Source organism: Trichosurus vulpecula, chromosome 1, assembly GCF_011100635.1.
Source record: "Trichosurus vulpecula isolate mTriVul1 chromosome 1, mTriVul1.pri, whole genome shotgun sequence".
NCBI classification, from domain to species: domain Eukaryota; kingdom Metazoa; phylum Chordata; class Mammalia; order Diprotodontia; family Phalangeridae; genus Trichosurus; species Trichosurus vulpecula.
The window spans coordinates 20,243,659-20,271,186 of record NC_050573.1 but is presented as its reverse complement, the minus strand read 5'-3'; the positions used below and the strand labels follow the sequence as shown (position 1 = coordinate 20,271,186).

The 27,528-nt window shown below is 44.2% G+C and overlaps 1 protein-coding gene across 1 annotated transcript in view; it reads left to right on the top strand.

The window, feature by feature from the left end:
• Positions 1-362: 362 nt before the first annotated feature.
• The window catches only part of GRK3 (G protein-coupled receptor kinase 3), a 181,814-nt gene continuing 154,648 nt past the window's right edge, over positions 363-27,528 (top strand). Inside the window, exon 1 of the mRNA XM_036755351.1 lies at positions 363-484. Coding sequence (XP_036611246.1) covers positions 372-484 — 113 coding nt within the window. The 5' untranslated portion in view covers positions 363-371. The remainder of the gene's footprint in view (positions 485-27,528) is intronic.

Below are 27,528 nucleotides of genomic sequence, written 5' to 3'. Positions count from 1 at the left end.
GGGCGCGCGCGGCGCGGCAGGGGGTCCCTAGGCGCGGGGGCGCGGGCGGGGGGAGGGGAGCCGTTGGCCTCCGGGCGCGCGCCCCCTCCCTCCTTCCCTCCCTCACGGGCCGCCCCCCGCCTGTGGCCGCGGGCCGAGCGCGCCCCTCCCCACGCCCCCGTCTGCCCTCGCGCCCCAGCTTGACGGCGCCGAAGCTGAGGGCGGAGGGCCGGGCCGGGCGCCGGGGAGCGCGGGAGCGAGCGCGGGGGGAGGGGCGGGAGGGAGGAGCGGGGCGGGCTGCGGAGGGAGGGGGAGGGGAGGGGGAGGGGAGCGGGGCCGAAGCCGAAGCCGCCGCAGCCGCCGCCGGAGCCGGAGCCGCAGCCGCAGCCAACATGGCGGACCTAGAGGCCGTGCTGGCCGACGTGAGCTACCTGATGGCCATGGAAAAGAGCAAGGCCACGCCGGCGGCGCGCGCCAGCAAGAAGATCGTGCTGCCCGAGCCCAGGTGAGCGGGCGGGCGCGGGGCCGGGACCCTCGGGCGGGGGACTGAGCGTGAGGGGGCTCTGCCTCGGGGCGCGCTCGCCTCTGCGGGGTGTCTGCCCCTGCCTGCGCTGCCTGTGCCCCCGCGGGGTGTCCGGGGGTGCAGCTGCCTCTGCGGAAGTATCTCTGCCTGCGGGATCATCTGCCTCTGGGGGTGCATTTGCCTCTGCGGCGGCATCTCACCCTTCCAGGGCATCTGCCTCTGGGGGTGCATTTGCCTCTGCGGAAGTATCTAGCCCTGCGGGAGCCTCTGCCTCTGGGGGTGCATTTGCCTTTAGGGGGTATTAGCTTCTGCGGCGGTATCTGACCTTTCCGGGGCATCTGCCTCTGGGGATGCAGTTGCCTCTCCTGGGATATCTAACCCTGCGGGACCATGTCTCTGGGGGTGCATTTTCTTTTGGGGGGGTTAGCCTCTGCGGCGGTATCCAACCCTTCCTCGGCATCTGCCTCTGGGGGTGCATTTGTCTTTGGGGGAGGTTTTAGCCTCTGCGGCTGTATATGACCCTTCTGGGGCATCTGCCTCTGGGGATGCAGTTGCGTCTCCTGGGATATCTGACCCTGCGGGGACATCTGCCCCTACCTCTACGGGAGTATTTGCCTCTTTTTCGTTATGGGGGCATCTGCCCCTGGGGGTGCAGTTGCCTCTGCTGGGGTACCTGACCTTTGAGGGTATCAGTCTCTGGGGGCTGCATTTGCCCCTTCGGGGGTATCTGACCCTGCAGGGGCATGTCTGCCTCTAGGTGGGGGAGTAGGTGGACATCTCACCCTGAGGGGGGCATCTTCCTCTGGAATCGCGCTCCTGGCTGTGCTGCTCTGCGTCCATCTCGCTCTCTGGTCTTTGCTTCTGGGGGTGCGCATCTCCCTCAGTGTGAGTCTTTGCCTCGGGTGGGGGGGGGGCCCTTTCGGTGTGTGCCTCTGTATTCCTGCTTCTCAATGTGTTTGCGTGTGTGCCAGCACGTGTGTGCTTGCCTTTGTGTGTAGATGTGTCTCACCCCCGTGTGTCTCTGTATGGGTGTCTGTCGTGGCCACAGGCCATCTGGGTGTCTGTGGCCCCTGTTTCTGTGTTGTCTCTGCATCTGTTGTGCGTCTTATTCTTGGACCAGCTGGCCTTGTGTGTGTCCGGTGACTCGGTGGCGGTGGTGACACCCTCCCACCCCCCAACACCAACACTAACTCCTGGGTTTGAACCTGCAGCTCCTGGGACACTAGCTCGGACCCAAACCGGAGCGTCTCCCTTAAAAAGACTTGGTGCCCTCACTCGTTTTCCAGGGTTTGTTATCTTTAAGTACTACGATGGCTGGCTGAGAGAAGTCGGAAGACTTCTCCACGTTCTGCACTGACTCATTCCCGGTTTCCTCTCTTCCTGGGCCTCCTCTGTAAAACGAAAAAGGCAGCTAGGAGACCATCACTTCCCTGGCAGTGCCGGGACTTTAATGAAATCGTCTATTTCCTCACCATTCCCACCTACCCTCAACCCTTGACACCTAGCAGGATAATCTCAGCTAAGGTACCGCTGGCAGTCTTCCCCCCTCCTTTCCTTGCCTGTGATCAGTCACTTCATTCTGGTGGAGGTAGGGGAATTCTCGTTTGTTCTTTTTCTTTCAGTTGTCTACTCTAAGCAGATGGTGATCCAATGTCTCCAGTGGATTTTTTCTCTTTCCCTTTTCTTTCTTCATTAAGGAACCTAATAGGCGGTGGATGAATTGGGGTGTTATGTGTGTGCAACTTGGAAGACAAAATAACATTTTAATTTCATTTAATGTGGTATCACTAGGGATTTTTTTCTCTTGTGCAGATTTGCTGTCCTCACAGTTTTTAAGGATAAAGAGATGGGATTTGGGGAGGAATTAGAAGTAAATAGCTGGTGTGTTGTGTTGTTAAAAATGCCTATTGAATAGAAAAGGGATTTTGGAACATTCACTTTCAACTAGTTTAAAAATGAAAACTTCATTTGGGCAGAAGTTGACCGGAGATTTGAACTAAGTGAGAAATCACAATTCAGAGCCTTAGTTGGCTAGTATAAACTCAATAAGATATCTCTCTTCCTGGAGGTTAGTGATGATGGTTATGTCAGTAAGACAGTGGTGGATGACATTTTCCCTTCCCAATGTTAAGTCAAGACCATCACATGAGCTCTACTATACAATGCAGATGGTCTCCAAAGTGTAAATAGCTGTTCTGTGAAATGAATGATGAAAAAAGGTCTCTTTATCCTGAATCTAAATTTTATAATGTTATTTTAAAATAATTTACATCACAAAACATATTTAAATAGTATCACGTTACAGGAAATTTTCTTTGTGCCATAAAATAAAGCTAAATAATTTTGTTTCTATGATGATAAACTGTTAACAGAGTATTTTACCAATCCACACAAGAGTACTGTGTAATACAGAAAATATTGGTTTTTGTAACTGTTTATAGAGGATGCCATTTAAAGCCTAGAAAAGCCAGATTGTATAAATGAAGAAATGCTCATCACATTTTGGGGGCATGCATTTATTTAGCCACTGTCTCTCCTTGGTCTTGTGTTATTATTATTTTTTTTAATATGAGGAGTTTTTGGTGTGATACCAAAGGGTTTAAATTAGAAAGTTGCAAGCACTGGGTACTTTGTGAAACTAACATTCCTAGTCAAGAATTCACCTCATCTCAAAAACCTAATACAAATGAATTCTGACAAGTGGGAGATGCTTACACAGTATTTAAATAGGGACGCCTGCTCTCAAGTCTGAATTTCGATTGTAGCAAATTGTGTTTCTTTTACCCCAGTTTAAAAGTTACCCCTCCACCTCACCACCTCCCAACATCTGACCAACAAAAGAAAAATATAAAGGCCTGAATAAATAGGGTTTATACTTATCCTCAATTGAATAAACATTTATTACAATGTGCCAGATGCTGGGATGCAGAGATGAAAAATAACATGAACTCTACCCGCAAGTCAGCATTTTTAGTAGTGTGTGTTTTTTTAAAGGTCTCATTTCTTAAAATATTTTTTCTTGGTGTTTGAAACTCATCATGACTTCTGCTTTTTCCTGTCTCTTTTAAAATATATCCATTATGCTTGCTTGGGATGTTAACTTCCTTGTATGACTGCCTTTGTCTTTCAGTGGTTTGCTTTGGGAAGGGTTTTTCTTAAAGAAAATAGGTGGAGGCCGTGCTCTTTTCTAATAGGATTAAAAAAATGAAAACATAAAGTGGAGAGCGAGTATTTTTTAACTTCAAGAAAATATATCCTCACAGATTCCATTTTTGATTCTCCGTGTTGGCCAAGCCATTCAGATTAAGGTTTGAAATAGTTCTCTTAGCAGTTGTGATTCTTTTGCACAAGAACAGTCCCTGCAGCTCCAGCACCTTTATTCTATGCCTCTAGAATTTAGAAGGCTAACTAGACTACTAGTCGTTGGAACTTTTTTTTCTTTGTAGGCCCTGTGTGATTTCTTCTGTTTGGGAATCCCCTCAACAAATGTCAGTTCAGCAACTCAATTTATAGTCTTACAAGGGGCAGCTAGGTGGCGCCATAGTGCATAAAGTGCCAGGCCTAGAGTCAGGAAGACTCATCTTCCTGAGTTCAAATGTGACCTCAGACTCATCCTATCTGTGTGACCCTGGGCAGGTCACTTCACCCTGTTTGCCTCAGTTTCCTCATTTGTAAAATGAGCTGGAGAAGGAAATGGCAAATTAGTCTGGTCTCTTTGCCAAGAAAATCCCAAACGGGGTCTCGCAGAGTCAGGCACAACCGAAAACAACAACAAAGTCTTAGAAAGTTAGCTTGCTTGTTGACCACAGCCTGTATGATCAGAGGCATCATCTGAACCCCGGTCTTCCTAGATTCCTAGGGAGGCCTTTTTTCCTTTGCCTTTTTTGGGGGATTCGTTTTGCGTTTCCCTTGTTTGCAGAGCTTTTTATAATGTAACATTTTGTAATGTTCTCAGTTCATTGTCCAGTGACAAGTCTGTTACCACTGACATTACCAGGTAAAGTTTGCACATTTTTTTATTCCTTCTGGATGACAGTTTGTGGCCTGCTTGGCTAGTAGGAGTGAAGTTGGGGGGGATGATTCTCGAACATGAGCTAAGGTAGATTCTAGATGAAGCTGAAGGTTATTTTGTAAATATCGTCAGCATGAAATCCATCTCCTTCAGCTTCATTGTATTACTGAAGGATCAGAAAACATTATTTCCTTCCCTTCCTGCTTCAGCTTCACCCTGAAGTGAGACTGTGGGATCATCAACATGTGGACTTACCGAAAACGTTTTGATTCATATTTTTAGTATCTGAATGAGAAGGATCATCCTGTTAGTCACTGGTAGAGGCCTCCCTTCCATGACTTTTGCTCATTGTTCCACTAAGTTTTTCAGTGTCATTAGGGTCTTGTTTCCTGGGTTCTTACTTTACATGGAAAGCAACTGAATTAAAGAAAAACAAAACATAGCAACTAGTCCAAACACTGCCTTCTCTCTCTCTCTCTCTCTCTCTCCCCCCCCCTCTCTCCCCCCTTCCTCCCCCCCCCCTCCCCCCTCCCTCACTCTCTCCCCTCCCCCCTCTCTCTCCCTCTCTCCCTCCCTCCCCCCTCCCCCCTCCCTCTCTCTCTCTCTGTCTCCCTCCCTCCCCCCTCCCCCCTCCCTCCCCCCTCTCTCCCCCCCTCCCTCCCTCTCTCTCTCCCCCCTGCCTCCCTCCCTCTCTCTCTCCTCCCCTCCCTCTCTCTTTCTCTCCCTCTCTCTCTCTCCCCCCTGCCTCCCTCCCTCTCTCTCTCCTCCCCTCCCTCTCTCTTTCTCTCCCTCTCTCTCTCTCCCCCCTGCCTCACTCCCTCTCTCTCTCTCTCTCTCCTCCCCTCCCTCTCTCTCTCTCTCTCTCTCTCTCCCCCACCTTCCTCCCCCCCCCTCCCTCTCCCCCCTCCCTCACTCTTTCTCTCCTCCCCCCTCTCTCTCCCTCCCTCCCCCCTCCCCCCTCCCTCTCTCTCTCTGTCTCTCTCTCTCTCCCCCCTCCCTCGCTCTCTCTCTTTATCTCTCCCCCTCCCTCCCCCCTCCCTCCCCCCCTCCCTCCCTCTCTCTCTCCCCCCTGCCTCCCTCCCTCTCTCTCTCTCTCTCCCCTCCCCTCCCTCTCTCTTTCTCTCCCTCTCTCTCTCTCTCTCTCTCTCTCTCCCTCCCTACCCCCTCTCTCCCCCCCTCTCTCCCCCCCTTCCTCCCCCCCGTCCTCCCCCCCCTCCCTCCCTCTCTCTCTCCCCCCTGCCTCCCTCCCTCTCTCTCTCTCTCTCCCCCTCCCTCCCTCTCTCTCCCCCCCCTCTCTCTCCACCCCGCCCTCCCTCACTCTCTCTCTCCCCTCCCTCCCTCCCTCTCTCTCTCTCTCCCCCCCTCCCTCCCTCTCTCTCCCCCCCTCCCTCCCCTCCCATCTCTCAGTGACAGACACTGGAGCCCTTTATATTCATCATGTATTCTTCCTAGCCTTCCTGGGAAAGTAGGCTTGTATCTTGTAGTCTGGTGAGACCTGGTTTGGATCCTGCTGTCCACACTTAAGAACTTGGTCATTACTTAACTTCAATGAGCCTTAGTCTTCTCATCTGAAACATGAATATAATGCTTGTAGTTGTTATTCAGTGAAGTCTGACTCTTTGTGGCCCTTTTTTTTTTGCTGGGGTTCTTGACAAAGATGTTGGATTGATTTGCCATTTCCTTCTCCAGTGAATTAAGGCAAACGGAGGTTAAATGACTTGCCTAGGATCACATTGCTAATAAGTGTCTGAGGTTGGATTTGAACTCAGGTCTTCTTGACTCCAATGCCACCTAGCTCCCTCCAGTGGCTATCATATATAACTGTGGGATCACCTGAGATAGGCTGTGAAGCACTTTGTCAATCTTAACAAGTACTGCTTAGGTGTTGGCGCTTATCTACTGGGTTGGGGTGTGGGGGACATGGCTGGGGGAGGGGGGGACTTTTGGTTGTTTACATTCACACATAGCAGATTCCTCAGCCCAAGTCAGGGTTAGTTTCTTTAGATTCACTGGTTTATCTTACTGTCTTGTGATTGAATGAGACATTGGAAATACTGCCTATCCTCAGAATCGGTAATTGGAAGTTAGCAAGTGGCAGATTTCTGTTGAGTGATATCCAAAGCTACAAAGACACCAGGAAACATGGAGATGGAGAAGAAGCCATTGGATTTAGCAAGAGAGAGCCCACTGGCAATCTTGGGGATTCGGAATGTGCAGGCTCTCCGCTGGTTCTTGCCCTTGCCCTGTTTCTGGTGCACCGTCTTTTCTGGTTCTGTCTCTCCGATGATGTACTTTACACTAGTCCTTTCGTACATTTCTTGGTTGGTAACATGTTGCAGCCTACTTATGCCAGTCATGAGGCTCACCAATAACTTTTTGGCAATTCACCTTTAATTCTTTGGATACTTTTGTATTCCCATGACTTGCAGACATTCTGTCCCCAGAAGGATACTGGTGGTGAAAAGATGGGCATTTGTTTCAGGGACAAGCTTGGGGTCGTGAAAAGAATTTTTCATTTTTCCAAAGGCAATTCACTCTCTTCTTTCTGTTCTGTTATAGACCCAACTTCTTGGCCACCAAGATCTATGTACTGATGGATGAGCTGTAAGGGTTATTTGCCCAACTGCATATTATAGCCTAATAGTCTTCATCTACTTGTTTTTTTCCTGTGTGATTAGGGTAGGTCAAACTCTTTTGAGTGATTATGGATTTGATCTCAGAGACTCAACAGTATCCTGGGACTTGATGCAGCCAGTATAGTGCTGTGTACTGACAGGAACATCTGTAGAAGCTCACTGTCTAAGGCTGGGGCTTTTTGCCTGGGGGCCATGAACTTCCTGTTTCAATATTTTGATAACAGTATCAATATCATTAACTTCCTTTGTAATCTTAGGTATTTTATTTTATGCACCTCAAAACATTTTTCTGAGAAGGGGTCCCTAGGCTTTCCCAGCCTGCCCAAGGGGCCTTTCATGACAAACAAAAGACTCCTAATCTCTAGGGAGTTCTTTTTAGATTGGGCCTCTGCTGGATACCTTTGGTGAGTGGGATTTCTGGGGTTTGTGCTTCATTTGGTATTAATAATCAGATGATTTGGAACAAGGTTGCTGCTTTGCTACTTTTTTCAAGAAATCTTGCATGGCTTTGGTAGGGTCATGAAACAGGTTTAAGCTAGCCTTTTCTCCGTGGAATCTTTTTTGTTTGTTTATAGTCAGCAAACAATAAACACAGTGGATTTTCTCTTTTCTACACCTGTCAGACACTTGGGGGATTGTAAAGATCACCCTCTGCCATGGAAGATCAATTTCTAGGTGTGTCACCACTCCCCCCCCCCCCCACCGTGTGTAGATTATCCTCATAAAAATGTTGTAGGGATGGTTTAGTAGTAATTAGTCATATTCTTTTGGTCACTTATCAGTGGTCACCAGAAAGTCCAAGTTTTGTGGTGGTGGTGCCCAAATTTGAAGTTAATCTGATAAAAACGAGCTGAGAGGTGGCAGAGTCAGAGTCTCTGGGCCCTGTGCTCTGGCCTTCGGTGACTCCCTCCTCAGAGCCTGGCTCAATCCACAGTGATCACCCACAGAATCCAGGTGCTAGCATTTGTTGTCTGCTGACATCTAGGACACTCTCCTTCCTTCCTTCATGAGCCAGTGCCAGGCTCACAGTCTTTCCTCCCCAGATCCTGCAATCATCCATACTAAGATACATACATATTGATACTCTCTCAAGTACCAGAACTTGTTGAATGATGTGACAAGACAGCTGATCACTGGAAGACTCAATCTAGAACCTGGGACACTTGACTCCCTGCTTTTTAGGTTTTTAAGTATGTTCATGCCTATTTTGCAACACATTGACTGTACACCAGCCATCTTTAGCGTGGGACAATTAGGACGTGAGGGATAAGAAGAAAGTGTGCCTACACTGGCATAGAGAAGAAGTGGGTGAGGAAACTCCCTCCCCTAGTGCAATCCTGCCCCATTGGTGCCAGTCTTAGAGAGCTGCCTAGGGCACCAAGGGAGTCCGAGATTGTTCAGGGTCCCACAGCCTGAGTGTCAGAGGAGGCATGGACTCAAGTCTTGCTGGAGTGGAGATTGGTTCTCTAGCCAGGCCACTTCTGCCATAAACTGCTAGTGTAACTTGGCCTTGTTTGGGGTCTTTCGAAACCAAATGGGGATCAAAACCTTTCTGTGACCTGGGGGCCTGGCCTTTGAGAGTTGTGTCACTGTGAAAAATTCATCAGCTTGTGGCTTAGCTGGTGATGCGTCTCAGAACTGGTTACATGATAGAAATATGATATGACCCATTAGGCCCATCCCCTAAATGTAATTCTGAGACCTAGAAAAAGATACAGTTGATCATTCCAGAAGCAGGTACTGCCTTCAGTGACTTCAGGAATCTGTCTTCTGGGAATTGCCAAGAGCCGAATTACAGCAAAGAGAGGAAGTCAGATGCTCTTGGCCTTGAGGTGGGCGGTTCAGGCTTAAGTGGCTGCTTGGCCTAGCATTTAAGGTTTCTGCTATTGCTGTCAGGCCAGGTAGTTCCGGAATGGCCTCTGTGCCTTGGCAGTCCCCTCTGGGCCCCTGCAGGACTTTCCCTGAAGCTTACTTAGGGAAGCAGTGCTAAGGAAGGCTGTCTCTGAAGTGTCACTTCCAGTCAAAGGGCAGAGCAGGGCATTTGCTCCCTTTGCAGTAGTCATTTGCTCATTTCAGTTATTTTAGTAATCCAGTCATGTTGATAATACAGCGTATCTTGCATATTAAGATATACTGTATGTACATTATTATCTTTGCTTTTCTATGTCTCTCTCTGGATACTGGCAGCCAGGGGAGTAGACATGATTAACTTGGCAGCTCTTACTATCTGTTAACTCATTTGTGTATTAAATCCTTTGCATACTAGTGCAGCTGGGTGTCCCAGAGGTGAATTCTCCTCTGTATGCCTTACATCTGCCTTTTCTATTTTTCATACTGATTAGAGGCTAGAAACCCTCTTGGGCCTCTTACTGATTGTTCTACCGCCCTATGATGAGGGAAGCAGGGCAAATTAGTAAGTTTTTTTTTATTCCCATTCTGTAAATGTTCCTTTCGTGATTGCTAGTCTCTTCACAGACGTCCTGTGTTGTTTCAGTGACGTGTATGAACATTATCTCCTCTGACATATCGGATGCTAATTAGAAAATGCTAATGGGAAACTGCTTCTGAAACTGTTGACACCATTGGTTTGTTTTCTGGTCGGATGGAGGCTTGGTGGGGATCAGCCGGGGGCCCTGTCCCCAGAAGTGCCAGGGACCCTTTTCTGGCATTCTGCTTCTCTCTGCTATGACTGACATCTTCATAGGAAAAGGGCTAGTGGTGTTGGGTGGGTCCATAGCTCACCCAGACTCATGCTCATTCCTGCCCTGGAATCTGATATAGCATCAAGGTGTCTCTAGGGGATTTGAGGTCAGAGGACGCATGAAAATAGTGTAGCCTTGAGAATCAGGATCCCTTATTCTAGCCCTGGCCCACCATTGATTTGCTCAGTTCCAACACTTAAACCTCTGTGTCATAATTTATCCACTGTAAAATGGGAAGAATACTGTCTGCTCTGTATACTCCGAAGGGATATTGGGAGACTCAAATGAGCTCTAATGGATATGAAAACACTTGGAAAGTGAAAAGTATAAAGTGGTGGTCAAACTGAGGCATTTTTGTCTAAAGCCGTAAGTCATTTTATGCTGTTGTTCAGTCATTTAGTCATTTCTGACTCTTTGTGACTCCATTGGGATTTTCTTGGCAGAGATACTGGAGTGTTTTGCCGTTTCTTTCTCTGCTTCATTTTACAGATGAGGAAACTGAGGCCAACAGGGTTCAGTGACTTGCCTAGGGTCACAAGCTGGTAACTGAGGCTGGATTGAACTCACGTTTTCCTGACTCCAGGCTCAGCACTCTATAGCCACTTATTTCTTCTCTCACTTCTCTTTTCATTTTCAAGAGGCCTGACAGGTGGAATGGGACTTGGTCTTGAAGAATGGGAGTAGTGTTGGCAGGGGAAGGTGGGGAAGAGAAGCCAGGAGGGGGAGGCATTGACCCAGGGCTGGAGAGTGGCTTCCCGAGGGCATTGAGATGCAGGGCACAGGAAGGTGATACTTTACCTGGAACAGTACGGAGGCTGTGTGCTGGGGAGGAGTGTGAGATAAGGTTAGAGGAAGCTGGAGGAAGGAGGCAGTGTTTATTGCCACCAGTTCCTTCACACATATTTGTCCTCTAAACCTGAATCTTTGTGGTCCACACTGGCCACTGTGTACACATGCTTAGTACTCTTTGCAAAACTGCCATGTTGAAAAGTGGCCTGCTTGAACATTTCCTGGCTTCAAAGGATATTTTGTGTTAGAAGGACCTCAGAGGCCATCTATTCCAACACATATCTAACTAAGGATCTTGTCTTTAAGAAGTAGTTGTAGAGCCAATGCTTGCATCCTCCCAGCGAGGGGGGAGCTCCCCACCTCCTGAGGCCATGCCTTGGGCATTATTTTAATTGGTGGGAAGTTGTTCCTGTTATCCAGCCTAAATTAAGTTCTTTGCAACTTCCATGCATTACTGTGTCACATTGATTCCTCTTCATTCTGCCTCCTGGAGCCAAACAGAAGAAATCTTTAGCCCTTCAGGTACTTGGGGCCAACTGTTCAAACAATTAGGAAGCTCTTATTAAGCACTTACTCTGTGCCAGGCTCTGAAGATACAATAGAAAAGAGAAGAAAGTTGCTGTCTTTAATGAGCTTATGTTCTAATGGGGGAGAAGAGATGTATACGTGTAGGTATAGAAAAGGTACCAAGTAGATCTGCAGTGATCCTAGAGGGGAAGGTGCCTAGGAAAGACTCGCAAGAGCAGGGATCAAAGAGAGTCTTGAAGGGCCTCTTGAGATGCTTTGATAGGAATGGCCACAGGGCAGTTTGACTGGCCTGCTGAGAGTGTAGAGGGATATGCTGTGGAAGGAGTCTGGGAAGACAGGAAGGGACCACATTGGGAAGAGCTTTCATTCACCCTAGGGTGCTTCCACATCCTCTCTCCTCACTCTCTTCTAACCTCTCTGCAGTCTGGCTTCTCATCTCATCGTTCACCTGAAACTCCTTTCTTCAAAGTTAGCAGTGATTTCCTAAATGCCAAATCTAGTCGCCTTTTCTCAATGTGAAGGTAGAAGGGACAAGATTAGCTAAATGGACTGAATGAGTGGGTGGGGTGAGTGAGGAGCTGAGGAGCACACTGAGGAACAGGGAGAGAAGGACTGATAAAATATTATTATTAGAGAAAGGAATACTGGAGTTCATAAACATGGAAGTGTAATGCTTGTAGGTGCTGGTAAGATCGAAGGGATGACCATCTCTGTGTGTAGCTGAGGTGGAATAGAAGAATAGGTCATGAGAGCTGAGGACATTGAGGAATTCAGAAATCAAGTCATCTGAGGAAGTATTGATATTGATATTGAATTCCCCTAGTCCTGGCAGGTAGGTGGTACAGTGGATAAAGTGCTGGGCCCAGAGTCAGGAAGACTTGAATACAAATCCAGCCTCAGATACTTAACATCTGTGTGATCCTGTTTGCCTCAGTTTCCTCAACTGTAAAGTGAGCTGGAGAAGGAAATGGCAAACCACTCCAGTATCTTTGCCAAGAAAACTCCAGGTAGGATCAAGAAGAGTTGGATGTGACTCAAATGACTAACAACAAAATCTGGAGGTTCAGAATCACTGAGATGGGAAGTCTAGGGGTGGGGATATGCTAACCTATTGAAGAATGAGACAGTATAAGTGGTTAGAGAGATGTCTCTTGTTGGGAGGCTCAGATGAATGACTTATTCAGGAGGCATAGAGACAAATGGAAAGTTAAGTTCTAGCCAGATAGAAGAATGATGGTTTTTGATCAAGGAAGTAGAACACTTATGGCTAGGGGCAAGATCCAAGGTATGACCATTCCTTTGCATGGCTGAGGTGAACTAGGAAAACTAGGGTGTGGAAGTTACGCAGATTGGGAGACTAGAAAGCCAGGGTGTTTGGGAGAACATCATCTGAACATCAGTGTTCATATCCCCTCACCTAATGGCAGGAGTGAGGGGGAGAAGATAATGAGCCATCTACTGGACTTTTTGCAACAGGAGCGTGAATGACTTGTAGGCTAGTAGACAACAGTCTCCATGATCTATGTGGGGGAGAAAATTTTAAGAGTAAACTTTGATGGAGGACATGGTACTGTGTGATGGCAGCAAAGGGAAGGTCTGGGAGTGTTAATGTAAGGAGTATTCTGACCATTGTGTGTGTGTATATGTGTAGGAAACAGATGAAGAATGTGTACAGTTAATGCTAGAGAGGAGGGCCAGGGATGCATTGTCGTCTGGGGGGAAACCTGGCCTCTTTGAGTACAAGTAGGTTGAAGATGTATGAGAAGAGGAAGAGGAATAATGATGGGAAGTTTGTTCATTATAGAATGTGAATTCCAGAGGGCACACTGGAAATGGTGGGCTAAGATGGAATTAGAAATGGGAGGAATTCATCTGGAGGAACAAAAGGTCAAGAATATCAAGGGAATTAATGAAAAATAACATGGAGAAAAGTGGCCTAACTGTACCTAATGTCAAACTGCTTTACAATGCAGTAACCATCAGAACAAACTGGTACTGCCTAAGAAATAGAGTGGTGGATCATTGGAATAGATTATATATACAATACATAGTAGTAAATGATTATAGTAATCTAATGTTTGATAAACCCAAAGATCTAAGCTTTTGAGACAAGAACTCTCTATTTGACAAAAACTGCCATGGGAAAACTAGAAAACAATTTGGTAGAAATCTGGTATAGACCAACAACTTACACAATATACTAAGATAAGGTCAAAATAGGTACATGGTTTAGACATAAAGGTGATACCATAAGCAAATTAGGGGACTGTGGAATAGTTTACCTGTCAGATATATGGATAAGGGAAGAATTTATGACCAAACAAGAGATAGAGAGCATGGGATATAAAATGGATAATTTCAATTACATTGATTTTATACAAACAAAATCAATGCAGCCAAGATTAGAAGGAAAGCAGGAAACTGGGGAAAACTCTTTACAGTAAATTTCTTTGATAAAGTCCTCATTTCTCAAATATATAGAGAATTGAGTCAAATTTATAAGAATACAAGTTATTCCCCATTTGATAAATGGTTAAAGGATATGAACAGGCAGTTTTCAGACAGAAATCAAAGCAATCTATAGGTATATAAAAAAACTTCCAAATGACTATCGATTAGAGAAATGCAAATTAAAACAACTCTGAGGTACCACCTCACACCTGTCATATTGGCTAATATGACAGGAAAGGGAAATCACAAATGTTGAAGGGGATATGGGAAAATTGGGACACTCATGCACTGTTAGAATTGTGAACTAATCCAGCTATTTTGGAGAACAACTTGGAACTGTACACAAAGGTGCATCCCCTTTGAGCCAGCAATACCACTACTAGGTCTGTATCTAAAGAGCTTAAAAAAAAGGAAAAGGACCTATATGTACAAAAATGTCTTTAGTAGCTCTTTATGTGGTGCCAAATAATTAGAAATTGAAGGGATGCCCATCATTGGGGAATGACTAAACAATTGTGATGATTGTGATGGAATATTGTTGTGCTATAAGAAATGATGGGTAGAATGCTTTCAGAAAAACCTGGACAGACTTCAATGAACTGATGCAAAGTGGAGTTAGCAGAACCAGGAGAACATTGTCCGCAGTAATAGCTCTATTGTCTAATGATTAACTGTGAATGACTTAGTTATTCTCAGCAATACAATGATCCAAGACAGTTCTGAAGGACTTAGGATGAAAAATGCTGTCTACCCCCAGACAAAGAACTGATGGAGTCTTTTTTTTAGCTTTAATTTTTTTGTCAGTGTTTTCTTTCGCAACATGACTAATATGGAAATATGTTTTGCATGACTGCACATGTATAACCTATATCAAATTGCTTGCCTTCTGGATGAGGGAAGAGAGGAGGAAAGAAGGGAAAGAATTTGGAACTCAAAATTTTAAAAAATGTTAAAAATTGTTTTTACATGTAATTGGAAAAAATAAAAACATTAAAAAAATAAATGGGCGAGTAGGTTGAGGACAGTTGGGGAGAATAGGAGATGGAAGTTGTGGGTAGTTAGTCACTCCTAGGTAACTGGTGATTGAATAACACAGGGACAGTGAGTTTAGTGAGAGGTTGCTAGGTACAGAGCATAGGGCAAGAGCATAGGGCAGTCAGACTTGCTGCCTTCTCCTCTGGGTTGGAGGGGCAGGGTGAGTGCTGGTGATTGACAGAGACTTGGAAGTAGGACCTAGTCTGGTGGAATCCTGGGCTTTGCCTACCTGTTTCTTCTAGGTTAGAGGTAGTCTTTCAGGGCTGAAGCAAGATGAAGTTTTGGGCCATGAGGATTGCCAGGGAATCTGATGTGTTTCTTACTGACCTATTTGCTTTGCTTTTTTTTTTCTTAATGTGCAAAAATGTATTTTCTCTCCTATTGGGAAAAACAAAACAGTAAAAGCAGTGCAACAAATATGCAAAACAAATTCCTTCATTGGCCACATCCAAAAATATGTGCTCATTTGGAGCCTTTAGTCCATCACTTCCCCATCAGAAGGTGGGCAGCCTACTTCATTGTTGGTCATCTGTAATCATGGTTGGTCATTTCATTGATTAGAATTCTGAAGTTTTTCAAAGTTGTCTGTCTTTGTAGTACTGTTGTTATTGTATAAATTGTTTTCCTGGTTCTGTTCATATAATTCTGCATCATATCATGAAGGTCTTTCCAGGTTTCTCTGAAACTATCTCTTTCCTCATTTTTACAGCATGATAGTATCCCATTACATTCATTTGCCATATTTGCCATTTCCCAATTGATGGGCACTCCCTTAATTTCCAGTTCTTTGTCACCTCAAAAGGAGCTGCTATGAATATTTTTGTATATATGAGACTCTTTGTACTTTCTTTGATCTCTTAGGGGTGTAGTCATAATAGTGACATTGCTGGGCTAAAGGGTTTGCACAATTTAGTCATTTTGGGGGCATAGTTTTGGATTGCTTTCCAGAATGGTTAGGCCAGTTCAAAGTTCCACCAACAGGGCATTAATGTGCCTGTTTTGCCACAGACACTCCAACATTTGTCATTTTCCTTCTTTTTTTTTTCAGTTGGTTTTGCCAATCTATTCACTATGAAGTGGAACCTCAGCGTTTCTTTATTTGCATTTCTCTAAAAATTGGTGATTTTGCATATATTTTCATGTGGCTATTGATAGCTTAGATTTATTCGTGAGAAAATTGAATATTCTTTTGAACATTTATTAATTGGGGCTCTAATGTTTATACATTTGAATCAGTTCCTTATATGTCTTAGAAATAACATATTTATCATAGAAACTTGCTGCAAAGATTTTTTTCCTAGTTACCTGCTTCGCTTCTAATTTTAGGTTCTCTCTCTCTCTCTCTCTCTCTCTGTGTGAAAACTTTAATTTTATGTAATTAAAACTGTCCATTTTATCGTTTTCTTGTTTGGTCATGAACTCTTTTTATCCATAGATTTGCAAGGTAACTTCATTTTTGTTCCTGTAATTTGCTTCTGATGAGACCTTTTACATCTAAGTCTTGTACCCATTTGGCCCTTATCTGTGGTTTGAAGTGCTGTTTTATACCTAGTATTTGCCAGACTGCTTTGCAGCTTTCCTGGCAGTTTTTGTTGAATTTTAAGTCCTTCCCCTGGTAGCTGGGATCTTGGGGCTTATCATACTTTAGGCCACGCTGTTTGTTTGCTTCTGTATGCCATTTACTTAAACTACTTCACCGACTGATCTCTGGTTTTTAACCATTTTCAAATCATTTTAATGATGATTGCCTTCAGGTATGGTTTGAGATCTGGGACTACTAGGCTTTCATCTTTTCCACCTTTTCAGTTCATTTATTCCTTCTTTAGATAAGGCACTGGGAATATGGATACAAAAGGAAAGATTGGTAATAAAAGTTGATAACTTTGGTTGCCCATCTTCAGGAATGCAATGTAGAATAGGTTTGGAAATTAAAGAAAGCCCTGTGATTAGTCAAGATATTTCATACTTTAAGCTCTAGGTGTTCATTGCTGGGGGTGTAGACCTTAGGCCCTCCAAATTGTAGATTGCAACTGCCTTATTTTTTCTTTTAAAAATAGGTTTTTATTTGGTATCTTTTGTTGCTCTGTTGCCTAGATTTCATCATGTATTCCCCCCCCTTTTAGAGAGAGCCATCCTTTATAACAATTAACTTTAAATAAAAAAGAAAAAGAGGAAGAAAAAAATTCAGCAAAATTAACACATTAAAAAGTCTAATGTATTTAATGTTCCACACCTGTGGACTTCTCACTCCCACAAAGGAATAGTGAGAGATGCCTCCTCCTGGCTGTTCTTTGGGGCCAAGCTTGTCCTCCATAATTTCGAAACATTCATTTTGATGGTTTTGTGATTGTTCTTTCAGTTTCCATTGTTATGGTTCTTGAATAGCTCTCAGCCTGCCTCACACAGTAGCAGCCATTTGTGACTTCCATCATCTCTCTAGTCATCACAGCCATACTCCATTACATTCATATATCTCATCTTGTGTAACCTTCTCCTAATTAATGGCCCTCAGAATTGTTTTCACTTCTATAGTGCTACTATCAGTGAAGAGAGCCACCCTAAATATTTTGGTGCATATGAAGCCTTTCCATCAGTGACCTCCTTGGAGGATATACCTAGCAGTGGAATTTCTGGATCCATGGGTAAGCACATTTTAGCCTCTGTATTTGAGTAATGCCAGATTACTTTGTAAAATGACACAACCTTTTCGTGCCGTCTTTATGAGCTGTTGTATGTCTGTTAACCCTTTGATGATGAGCTCATCCAGATTTGGTTTTGCTGGTCTTGGACTAACAATCATAGATCTTTGGTGGGCTATATGCATGGCTTTTCCAGCTTAAATAGGTTCTAGTGAATTTGTGTGTTTCTAGTATAGTCCTTGAAAATACTCAAATGAATATGGATGGAGCTGTGATTTCTTCTATTTGGGAGTCCCCTTCAGTAATGCAGATTGGAATCAATTCGTGCCTGTTCAGTGATACCGTGAAGTTCTTGCTTATGCCCTCCCCCAAAGCTGCCACAGGGCACTGACCCAGCATACTGACAGCCCCCCTTGTCTTTACCTTGTAATAGTAGCCAACTTCATCTGGCCCTTTAGGATTTACAGGGCATTTTATGTGCACAGTCTCATTTGATTTGTACAGTGATCCTGGGAAGTAGGTACTGCAGCCATTCTACCCACACTTTCAAAAGGGAGTACAGAGAATATAGAGGGACTGATGGAAACTGATCACTTGAGGTGGCATTTGAACGTGGCTCATCTTGACGCCAGTCCCAGTGCTCTCCACTGCACCACCGTGCTGGCAGCCAGCTCATGAGTCAGCACAATGATGTAGCATCCAGGAAAGCTAGTGCCAGCTGGGATCCTGTTAACAGACGCTGAGCTTCCCGAATCACCGAGGAGATAATTTCACTGACTCGACGCTAGTCAGATCTCATTCAGAGTTGGCGTTCAGTTCTGAGCATCACAAGATAAGAACTGCATTGATCAGCTGGGGAGTGTTGGAAGGAGGAGATCTAGGATGGTCAAGGGCCTTGGCTCCATGTTCCATGAAGATCAGTTGAAGGAACTGGCCATGGTTAACATGAAGAAGAGAGCAAAAGAGCTGTGATGTGGCAAAGGGATTGGATTTCTTTTGTTTGGCCGAATGGGCAGGGGAGGGAGGGAACCTGTATGGGGTCAGGGCAGCAGATGAGGGCTGGATGTCAATCAGAGCTGTCCCACAGTGGAAAGTGCTGCCTTGAAAGGCAGTGGCTTCTCTCTCCTTGGAGATCTTCGAACAGAGGCTAGCTGACCACTTGTCAGGTAGGTTGTTGTGTGACCAGATGGTCACTGAGGCCCCTTTCAGCTCTCCAGGCTTGTGATCCTGACTCCCTTTAGGCCAGAGGCTCTTCTCTGCCCCCTCTCCCTTTCCAGATTCCTTGTGAACTCCCTGCTCCATGCCTTTGCTCAGCCTATGCCCTTATTTGAAATGTCTCATCTCTTCTTTTCTCCTCCCTAAAGCCTCCCTGTCCTTCTGAGTCTACTTAAAGTCCCCTCTCCTCTTCTCCTTAGGAGCCTTTCCTGACTGTTTTGGCTTCCATTTTGAGCCCCACTTGTACGGCTGGTCAGTAGGTAGTGGTTGCCATCTGCTTGTCCTTTGGGTCCCTCGTTAATGTTACCTTTCATAGGAGAATGAGCTCCTAAAGGACAGGGCCGTCTCTTCCATTTCTTTTGTGTCCTACACAGTGCAGAAACATAGGACTGCTAGCGTACTGTGGATGCTCAGTAAATCCTGGATTAAATAATTGAATTATTGTAAATGCATTGACCTCTAGTGTTCATTTTTTTCTTTAAATATAAAACAAATGATTCTTTGATGAAGGGCATAAATAATTATGGTTGTCTAGTGTTCTTGGCTTTGTCTTATTTTTGTAATTTTTTTGTTTGTAAAGCCTAAAACTTTGTATATTCAGTCATCATCTATTTTATAAGTGACTCATTTTAATGTTTGGTAATAAGACTGGTGCTGCATTATCTACCTTTTCTCACTTCTTTCTGATGACATTGCCAGAAAGAGGTCAGGAGCTCTCAGCCACTCACATATTAGTATACGTTTTTGTTAAATCAAATTGAATCCTAGAATATTAAAGCTAAATGAGACCAATAGAACTTGGAAATTATGCCTAGCTGGTTAAGAGCCTGGAGGCAAAGCATTGCCAGTGTTGTGGTCAATCACCAGTGTTGGCATTGAGGGCAGTTCGTCCAGTCCCTTAGCCCGAGGCAGCCCTCCACAGGAAGATTCCGGGAGTGGAATGGGAGGTGAGTTTATTATATCTGTATTGAAAATACCTTTCAAAAGATAAAGAGCTTCAGATTGTTTTCAAAAAGGAGTCTGTCTGTTACCTCACTCTCTGTTTTTTCTGTATCTCCCTGGGAGACTTGGAAACAAACAAAAAAATACAGTAGTGACAGGAGATAAAAATATAGTCAGTCGTATGTAGCTCTTTGTGACCACATTTGGGGTTTTCTTGGCAAAGATACTAAAGTGTTTTGTCATTTCTTTCCCCAACTCATTTTACAGATGAGGAAACTGAGACAAACAGCATTCAGTGACTTGTCCAGGGTCACACGGCTAGGAAGCATCCAAGGCTGGATTTGACTCCAGGATCACCATTCCATCCACATGGGGCTAACTCTTAATGCTGCAGTTAATTACAGGAGTCATATTTCTTTACTATCTAATTGGGTTTGGAGCCCTCTGGAAGCTCCTTTCTGACTCTACACTTGAACCTGGCCTTTTCCCTTTAAGTCTGAACCTTCCTCTAACCTCTTTAGCAGTTATAGGATGTTTGAACTTCTAATCTTGCCTTTATATCTTCTGTTCTTTTTCAAGCCTAGTGCTTGATATTAATCGTGTCATGTCAATAGTCAGCAGCCTAAGTGTTCCTTTGGCTAGCTCTTAAGTTATAGTCTGCTTACAGAGGAAAAGTGAAAATTTAATTAAGTGCTTTGGAGATCATAGTAAAGATAAACTGGCATTTCCCTTATTTGCTGGAATGCCCTGAGGCTAACATTTTTAAAATTGTCTTTCAGGTATTCGTTTTCTTAGGCTCCCTTCCAGATTACTTCTGGGGGCTGATAATTTTGTAATATAAGTACTTTCCTCACACATGACAACCGCTCTGTAATTTAGTAGTTTTCAAGAGTCAGTGGAGCCAACAATATGTATCACTTTGTGGCCAATCTGGTGAGCTTAGCCAGGCTGTTAGTTCTTTTAGACATCAGGTATGTGGTCCAGAACTGTGCCCACATTCATCTACTTAAAGGGATTTTGTTCATTTTGTTTAATGTCTTGACTTGAAGTGGAAAGAACATTAGACTGAGACTCAATAGACCTTGGGAAGACCTGAACCAGTTCACAGAATCCCACAGTTGGAGAGTGTGAAGTAACTTCAGTAGTCATCTGGTTCCACGCATCGATGGAGGGAATGCCCACTAGAATATGCCTGACGCTGACCACTGAGGAGACTCCCCCTCACCCCTACCTGTTTAGGCAGCCTAGGCTGCTTTGGAACACCAGGGGTCACAAGGAATTGTTCCTGACCTTGAGCCTGATTGGCCTCTTTGCAACTTTTGTTCCTTTTTCCTGGTGTGGTCCTTTGGGACCCAAAAGGTCAGGTCTGATCCCTTCTCTGCATCACAGCCCTTTAGATACTTGTGTTCAGCTATCCTGTCTCCCTTCTTCTCCAGGCTAAACATCCCCAGTTCCTTCAGTTGCTTCTCATATGGCATAGACTTAATGCCCATCCTGATTGCCTTCCTCTAGATCAGCGTTTCTTAACCTGGAATGATTTGAGTTCTTTTTTTCCTTCCCATGTCCCCTTTTCAGAATCAGGAAGTTTGTTTTACTCTCCATATTATCCTCTCTCTTAACTACTCCTTCCTTATCCTCATTTATCTCTCTGTTGAATTTGTTGTATTTCTCTACTAAACTGGTATGTGTATCTGTGTGTGTATGTGTGTTCAACCTTCCTTTGTCCATTTCAGAGAAGACTGAAATTTATCCAAAGCCTGTTCCACCTACTACTTCTTCCTTGTTTGAATATTCTTTTCACATACTCTAATTATAAGAAATTGCAGGTTTTCCTGCTCATTCTTCCTTTCTAGACTCGTGTCTCTTTTCATTTATTCTTCATTCTCTTTCTTGTCTTAAAACCCTCAAAGCAGAGCCAGTCCACCCACAGGACCTCTGTTTTTCTTATTTCATTTTCTTAGTACCGTAGGATTCTATAAGGATACTTCTCTCTTTATAAGGATACTACTCTCTTTATTAGAATGTTAGCCTCATGTTAGTTATGTTATCAAACAGTGCCTTCAGTTGCTCAAATGCATTGACCTTTCTCTGGGCCTTTGTGTTTGTACTTCAGTTCATATGTAGACCTAGGTATTTCATCAGAGGGGCTTAAAAGTCTTCTATTCCATTAAAGTTCCATTTTTCCCCTTGTAGAAGTATACTTAGCTTTGTAGGATAAGTTATTCTTGGTGGTTTGCCTTTTTTGCCTTTTGGAATATTATTTTCCAAGATCTCTTCTGGTTTTTAGTGAAAGCTGTTAAGTCTTGTGTGAGCCTGACTGTAGTTCCTTGGTATTTAAATTGCTTCTTTTTGAATGCTTGCAGTATTTTTCTCTGACCTGGGAGCTCTAGATTTTGGGTGTGAAAATCCTGAGACTTTGGAATTTCTTTTGAGGAGGTGATTGGTAGATCTGGTCAGTTTTCATTTATGATTTCCTAAAATAGGGTGTATAGAATTTTATAAAAAATTATGGTTTTTGGGGAGTACAATGATTTTTAAATTCTATTTGACTTCTTTTCCAGGTCAATTTTTTTAAAAAACGAGTTATTTTAAATTTTCTTACATTTAGTCACTCTTTTGTTTTTGTCCCAATATTCTTGGTTGTCTCATGGAGTCATCAATTTCTCTTTGGTCTGTTCTAATTTTCAAGGATTATATTTTGTGGGTAAGGTTTACCACTTTCTCCTCTAAGCTACTTATTCTTCTAACTATTCCACCAAGAACTTTAATTTCATCTTTTAGCTCTTGCTTAATTTCTTTTAGTTATTCACATAGTCTTTGCAGAAAATCCATTTTTTTCTTTCAGTTTCTGCTTGCTGTTGTTATGGAATTACTAGCTTGGCAATAATTTTTGATGCTGGTCAATGTTTTCTTTGATTTACTGACCTCTTTGGCTCCCCCCCCCCCCCACATATTGAGGCTTTGTGTTAAGGCCAGGCTCTCTCCCTTGCTGTGTTTTTGGGTGGAGTGGTTGACACTGCTTGGTTTTGCTCTGCGTCCCCTAGCTTCTTGTGCTTACCTCCTCCTCTCGGATCTTTGGATCTGAGATGGCTGGGTCTTCAAGGTCCTCTTTGATATCTCAGGACAGTGATGTAGACATCAGAGCCCCTGAGCCTGGTCTGTCCTTTGCCATCATTTTTGGGTGGCACAGTGCAAGGTGGTGCTATGCTAATTAATGCCCTCTGTCATTTCCCAGGGCTTCCTGGGGCTGACTCCCCCAAAGCTTTTCAAGTGGAGCCCTCTTCTTCTTGCTGTTATAGGCTCTGGGAGGCATCCTTGCACTGGTGCTGCATTTGTTCATGGACAGCCCTGTGTGACATTTTGTGCAATGCTAGTGTAGAAGTCACTTAATGTGGTTTCTTGTTAGACCTCTTGATCATTGTTCTGTATAGTGGCAACTTCAGTGTTTTACTGGAGTACATATGTGAAAGCTAGGAGGTCTGCCTCCTCTTGAGGCATCCATCTAGGCAGTAAGTCAAGGCATGGCCCAGTATGTCTTTCATCTTTATGACTGCACCATCACTCTGCTGACTCATGGGCTTTCAGTCCTCCAGATTGCCATCTTGTACTGGTAAAGGGGATTTTCTGTGCCCAAGGGCAAGACTGTCCATTTATTCCTGCTGAATTTCATCTTTTTAGATTCAGCCCAGTGTTCTAGATTGTCAGGAGATCCTTTTGGATCCAGATGCTGTCTCCCTTTGGCTTAGCTCTCTTTCCTAGATTTGTCTTATCTACAGATTTGATTCATGCCTGTACCTGAATCCTTGCTAAAATGGTAAATGAGCATGGGGCCAACTACAGATCCCTGGGACATTTCCCTGGAGACATACTGTTCCATTGACAGTCAACGTGTAAAACATCCATGGAGTTTGGCCCTGCAGTTCTGAATCCATCTGATGGTGTTCCTGCGAATTGCTTCACCTTCTTCTCAAAAAGGTGTCTGAAGTCCTTTGTCAGAATCTTTGCTAACATCGATTTCCATAGCATTCTCCTCCTTGACCAGGCTAAGTCATCCCATCAAAAGTGGAAGTGCACGTGGTCTGGTAGGACCACTTCTACAATGAACATACTCTGTGACTTAGGGCTAGTTCTAGAATGAGAAGTTACCTGTAGATCATTCCTAGCTCTGTTCTCTGTCTTAAGTAGTTTGGCTCCTAATTAGGACTTCTGCCTACAAGTCAGTCATACTCATCGGTGTCTACTTACATAGCCTCTAGAAATTTTCATGGGCTTTCTTATCTGGCCTACTTAACTGTGAGAAGGGACCTCTTATTAGGTGCCCAAATTCAATTCTGTTGACCTTTAAAATGGAAAAATAAGAATTCTCCTGGTAGAACTGATAAGTTTTAGACAAACCTGTGGAAAACAAAATTGTAATGTATCCTCATGACCAAAGTCTAGAAAGTTTAACTGAATGAATAGGTTTGTTGTTTTTCTTGGTGTTAAATTACTTGATAACTCCTAACATTTTACTTTTTTTTTCTTCTCTAGACTTTAAATTTGGGTTAAGGAATTTAACTGTTTTTAGCCATTGACAGGAATTCCAGTAGCCAGGGAGCTCCTCCACAGACTCGTCCTTGTCACATACTGACTTGGAGAGAGTATCCTCAGAAGAAAATTCATTGGTGGCTGTTAGGACATTGTCTGGGGGATGGGATTTATGGGCGAGAGGAAGCTTGTGTTTGGGTGGGGAGGAAATGAGGCAGTTTCTATCAAACTATTCAGCATTTTGCCTGTTTAAAAAAACAAAAATTCATCTGTCAGTTTTGTTACTGAAAACAAAAGGGAGGTTATGCTCTGGAAATCATCAAAACTGAAATTGTTGTTTGAATGTAAGCTTAGTTGCATGTTGGTGTTGCGTACTTGTAATGGAATAAGAGGATGTGGGAGAAATCTCAATCATGAGCCATCCTTGAGATAAGGGGGATGCACACAAACTAATAAGGCCCCTTCTCTACTTGTCTTGGAGGCTTTGGGGCTGGCCATCTTTAATAGACTTCTTTAAGATCTGTGAGGCATCATAACCTAGTGCAGGGGTGGGGAACCTGCGGCGTCGAGGCCACATGTGGTCCTCTGGGTCCTCAAGTGCAGCCCTTTGATTGCACTTGAGACCTAGAGGGCCACATGTGGCCTCGAGACTGCAGGTTCCCCACCCCTGGTTTGGTCTCACAGGGCCTGAGTTGGAATGTGACCTCAGCTACTTAATAACTATGGGGTCTTGGGCAAATCCTATGATCTCTCTTGACCCCACTTTCTTCCTCCTTAGAATGAGGAGCTCAGACTACCAGTGGGGCTGTCACTAAGGATCCTTCCTCTCTTAAGAGGCAGTGGTTTTATTGTTTTGGCAAAAGAGAATCCCCAGCGTTAGTGCTGTTTGCAAACGTGGGTTATTTGTTATTGTGTAACAAACGTTCAGCTGGATTCCCTATTTATCATGGGGAAAGCAGAAAGCAAATTTTGATTGTCTTGACAGAAGTTCCTTGTGATACGGTTACTGTTTCTAGCCCAAGTCATGGATAGATTTCTAAAGTTCATTAAGCTTCTAATTTTTAACAGTTTCAACATTTTATACATATAAACATTAAGAAACAGTTTTCTTTTTTGGTCATAAATTTTATTTTGATACATCGTACATCACATGGGGCAGCTAGGTGGTGCTGTGGTTAGAGCACTGGACCAGAAGACAGGAAGGTCCGCGTTCAAATGTGACCTCAGACACTAGCTGTGTGAACTGGACATATCATTTAATCTCTGCCTGTCTCAGTTTCATCACATTTAAGATGAGGATGATATCAGCACCTATGTCAAAGGTTTTTGGGAGAATCCAGTGAGCTAGTATTTGTGAAGCATTCAGCACAGTGCCTGGCACAGAGTAAGTACTATGTAGGAGTTAGTTATTATTAGTGTTAATTGTTATTATTTTTCAACCAACCTCCCCGCCACCTCCCCCAATGCAGGCAGAAGAGATCAGGGCTCATACCATGCGGTAAAAAGTGAAAGGAAGGGCTTCACTTTAGGGAGTGTTATTAGGTGATTAATAAATGCTGATTGATTTTTGAATCCAAAGACTTCTGGGAAAACATATATTATTTGTTTGACAATTTCAGAGGGAAGAACGATCCACACGTGTGCAATGCTGATAACTGTCGGTGGCCACACCCCTCCTAACCAGCCAGGGGGGCAAGCCCAGCAGCACTGGAGAGGGAGCAGCTCCTGGCAGCCCTGGGGCTTCTCTTTGTGCTGGGCCTTCACTAAGTCTGGGTTTAAAAGCAGAGGAAGAGGAGAGAGCAGTAACCCAAGAGTCAGGAGATCCAGACTCACCAGACTTTTGCCCTAGGCATCTGCCTGTTCTGAGCCTCAGTTTACTCATCTTTAATACAAAGATGTTGGACAAGCTGGTTTTTAGGTTCCCTTCCGGCTCTAGAGTACTATGGTTTTAAGAAGAGGAAGTTAGGTAAAAAAGCAGAAATAGCTTAGGAAGGGAGCTGAGCCATGGGCCAACCCCTGGACTGTTCTGGCTCCTTCCTCTATACAAAACCACGTTCCCCCAGTTACTCATTTTATATTTTATTTTTTACTTCTTCTTTTGTATGCTGCCTCATATTCCACTAATTCACTTGGACTTAAAAAGAAAAAAAAACAAAACTTTCAAAAGGATTAAGCTTCCTCTGGGAAGATCCACAGTCTGTAATTCTGACATTAGGATAAAATCATTCTAACAGAGTGACTCATCTCGTGCAGAAATTCAAGATGGAGGGGCCATGGCTAGGTTGTGGCTCATCTGCAAACATGTTTGGGGATTTCAGCGGACTGCAAGTTCACTGTTAGTCAGCAGCAGGATCTAGAAGTCACCTCAGGATAGGCCTAGGATTGGGGGGTGGAGGGTGATGGTCCTACTCTACCCTGCAGTACTCAGGGCTGGTTCAGTTCTACATGGCATGTTTTTGGAAGGATATTGTGGAGCTTGAAAATATTCACAGGATGGTGAAAACCTTTATAATTAGGCCTTGTGAGGATTGGTTCAAGCATGAGTTTAACCCAGAGAAGGGAAGACTTAGGGGATATAATAGCTGTCTTTTTGAAAGTTCCTTTTAAGGAGGAACTTGTTAACCTCGTTTTCCTGGGTTCTAGAGGTTAGAATCAGGAACAAAGGATGGAGCCTGCAGAGGGGCACATGGAAACTCAAGGTACAGAAACATTTCCTGGCAATTGGTTGTCCCAAAGTGGAACAAACGCTCTGATCTAGGAGGGTGGTACATTCCCTCTTCACTGGCCTGAACTGTGGCTCTGGCTTTAATGGCTTCCCCTTTATCTGGAGTGTGTGACTAGATTATCTCCCAAATCCTGTCCATTGTGATGGAATAGGGGATTATAGGCTCATGGACCTCAGTTGGGAGAGACCTCAGAGGCTGTGGGGTCAGAGAAGAAGCCAGTGAGTCCTTGGCAAGGGAAAGTGATTGGTCCAAGGTCATGCAGGTGGGAGGACTCCCAAGGAGGATTGGCAGCTGCTTCGCTTCCTTCCATGTAATTATTCCCTTAGACTCTGTCAGTACAGTCTCTCTGCACACCTGTTTTGGGGAGGAGATTATGCACAATATCTGAGTAAAAGCCGAACTTTGTAAAAGATGTAATTTTTAAAAGTTTAAAAGGTTTTTGAAGCTGTGGATTTAAAAAAATCTGAGGGGAGTTTGACAGAAGACCTCTTTAAATTACACTAGGAAGACAAAGATATTGGGGCTCTAACTTGTTTATCGCTTTGAAGTAGGATGGATAGAGGGGAACATAAAGGAAAACAAACCCTTCAAGCATAAACCCGGATCTCTGTCTGCATAAAGAGCTGCCCCTCCTTCAAGTCCTGTCCGCCCCACATCCTGACCTAGTGATTCTAGGGCTTGGGCCCTGAGCAGCTCTCTGAGGGACTCACCTGCATTGGCAGGGGGAGTTTGCTCACCTCAAGGTCTCTGGATCAGTGGAATCACAAATCTGGAATACTTTAGCCCCTTAAATAAGGAACGTCTGTCAGTGCTGGTGGAAGCAG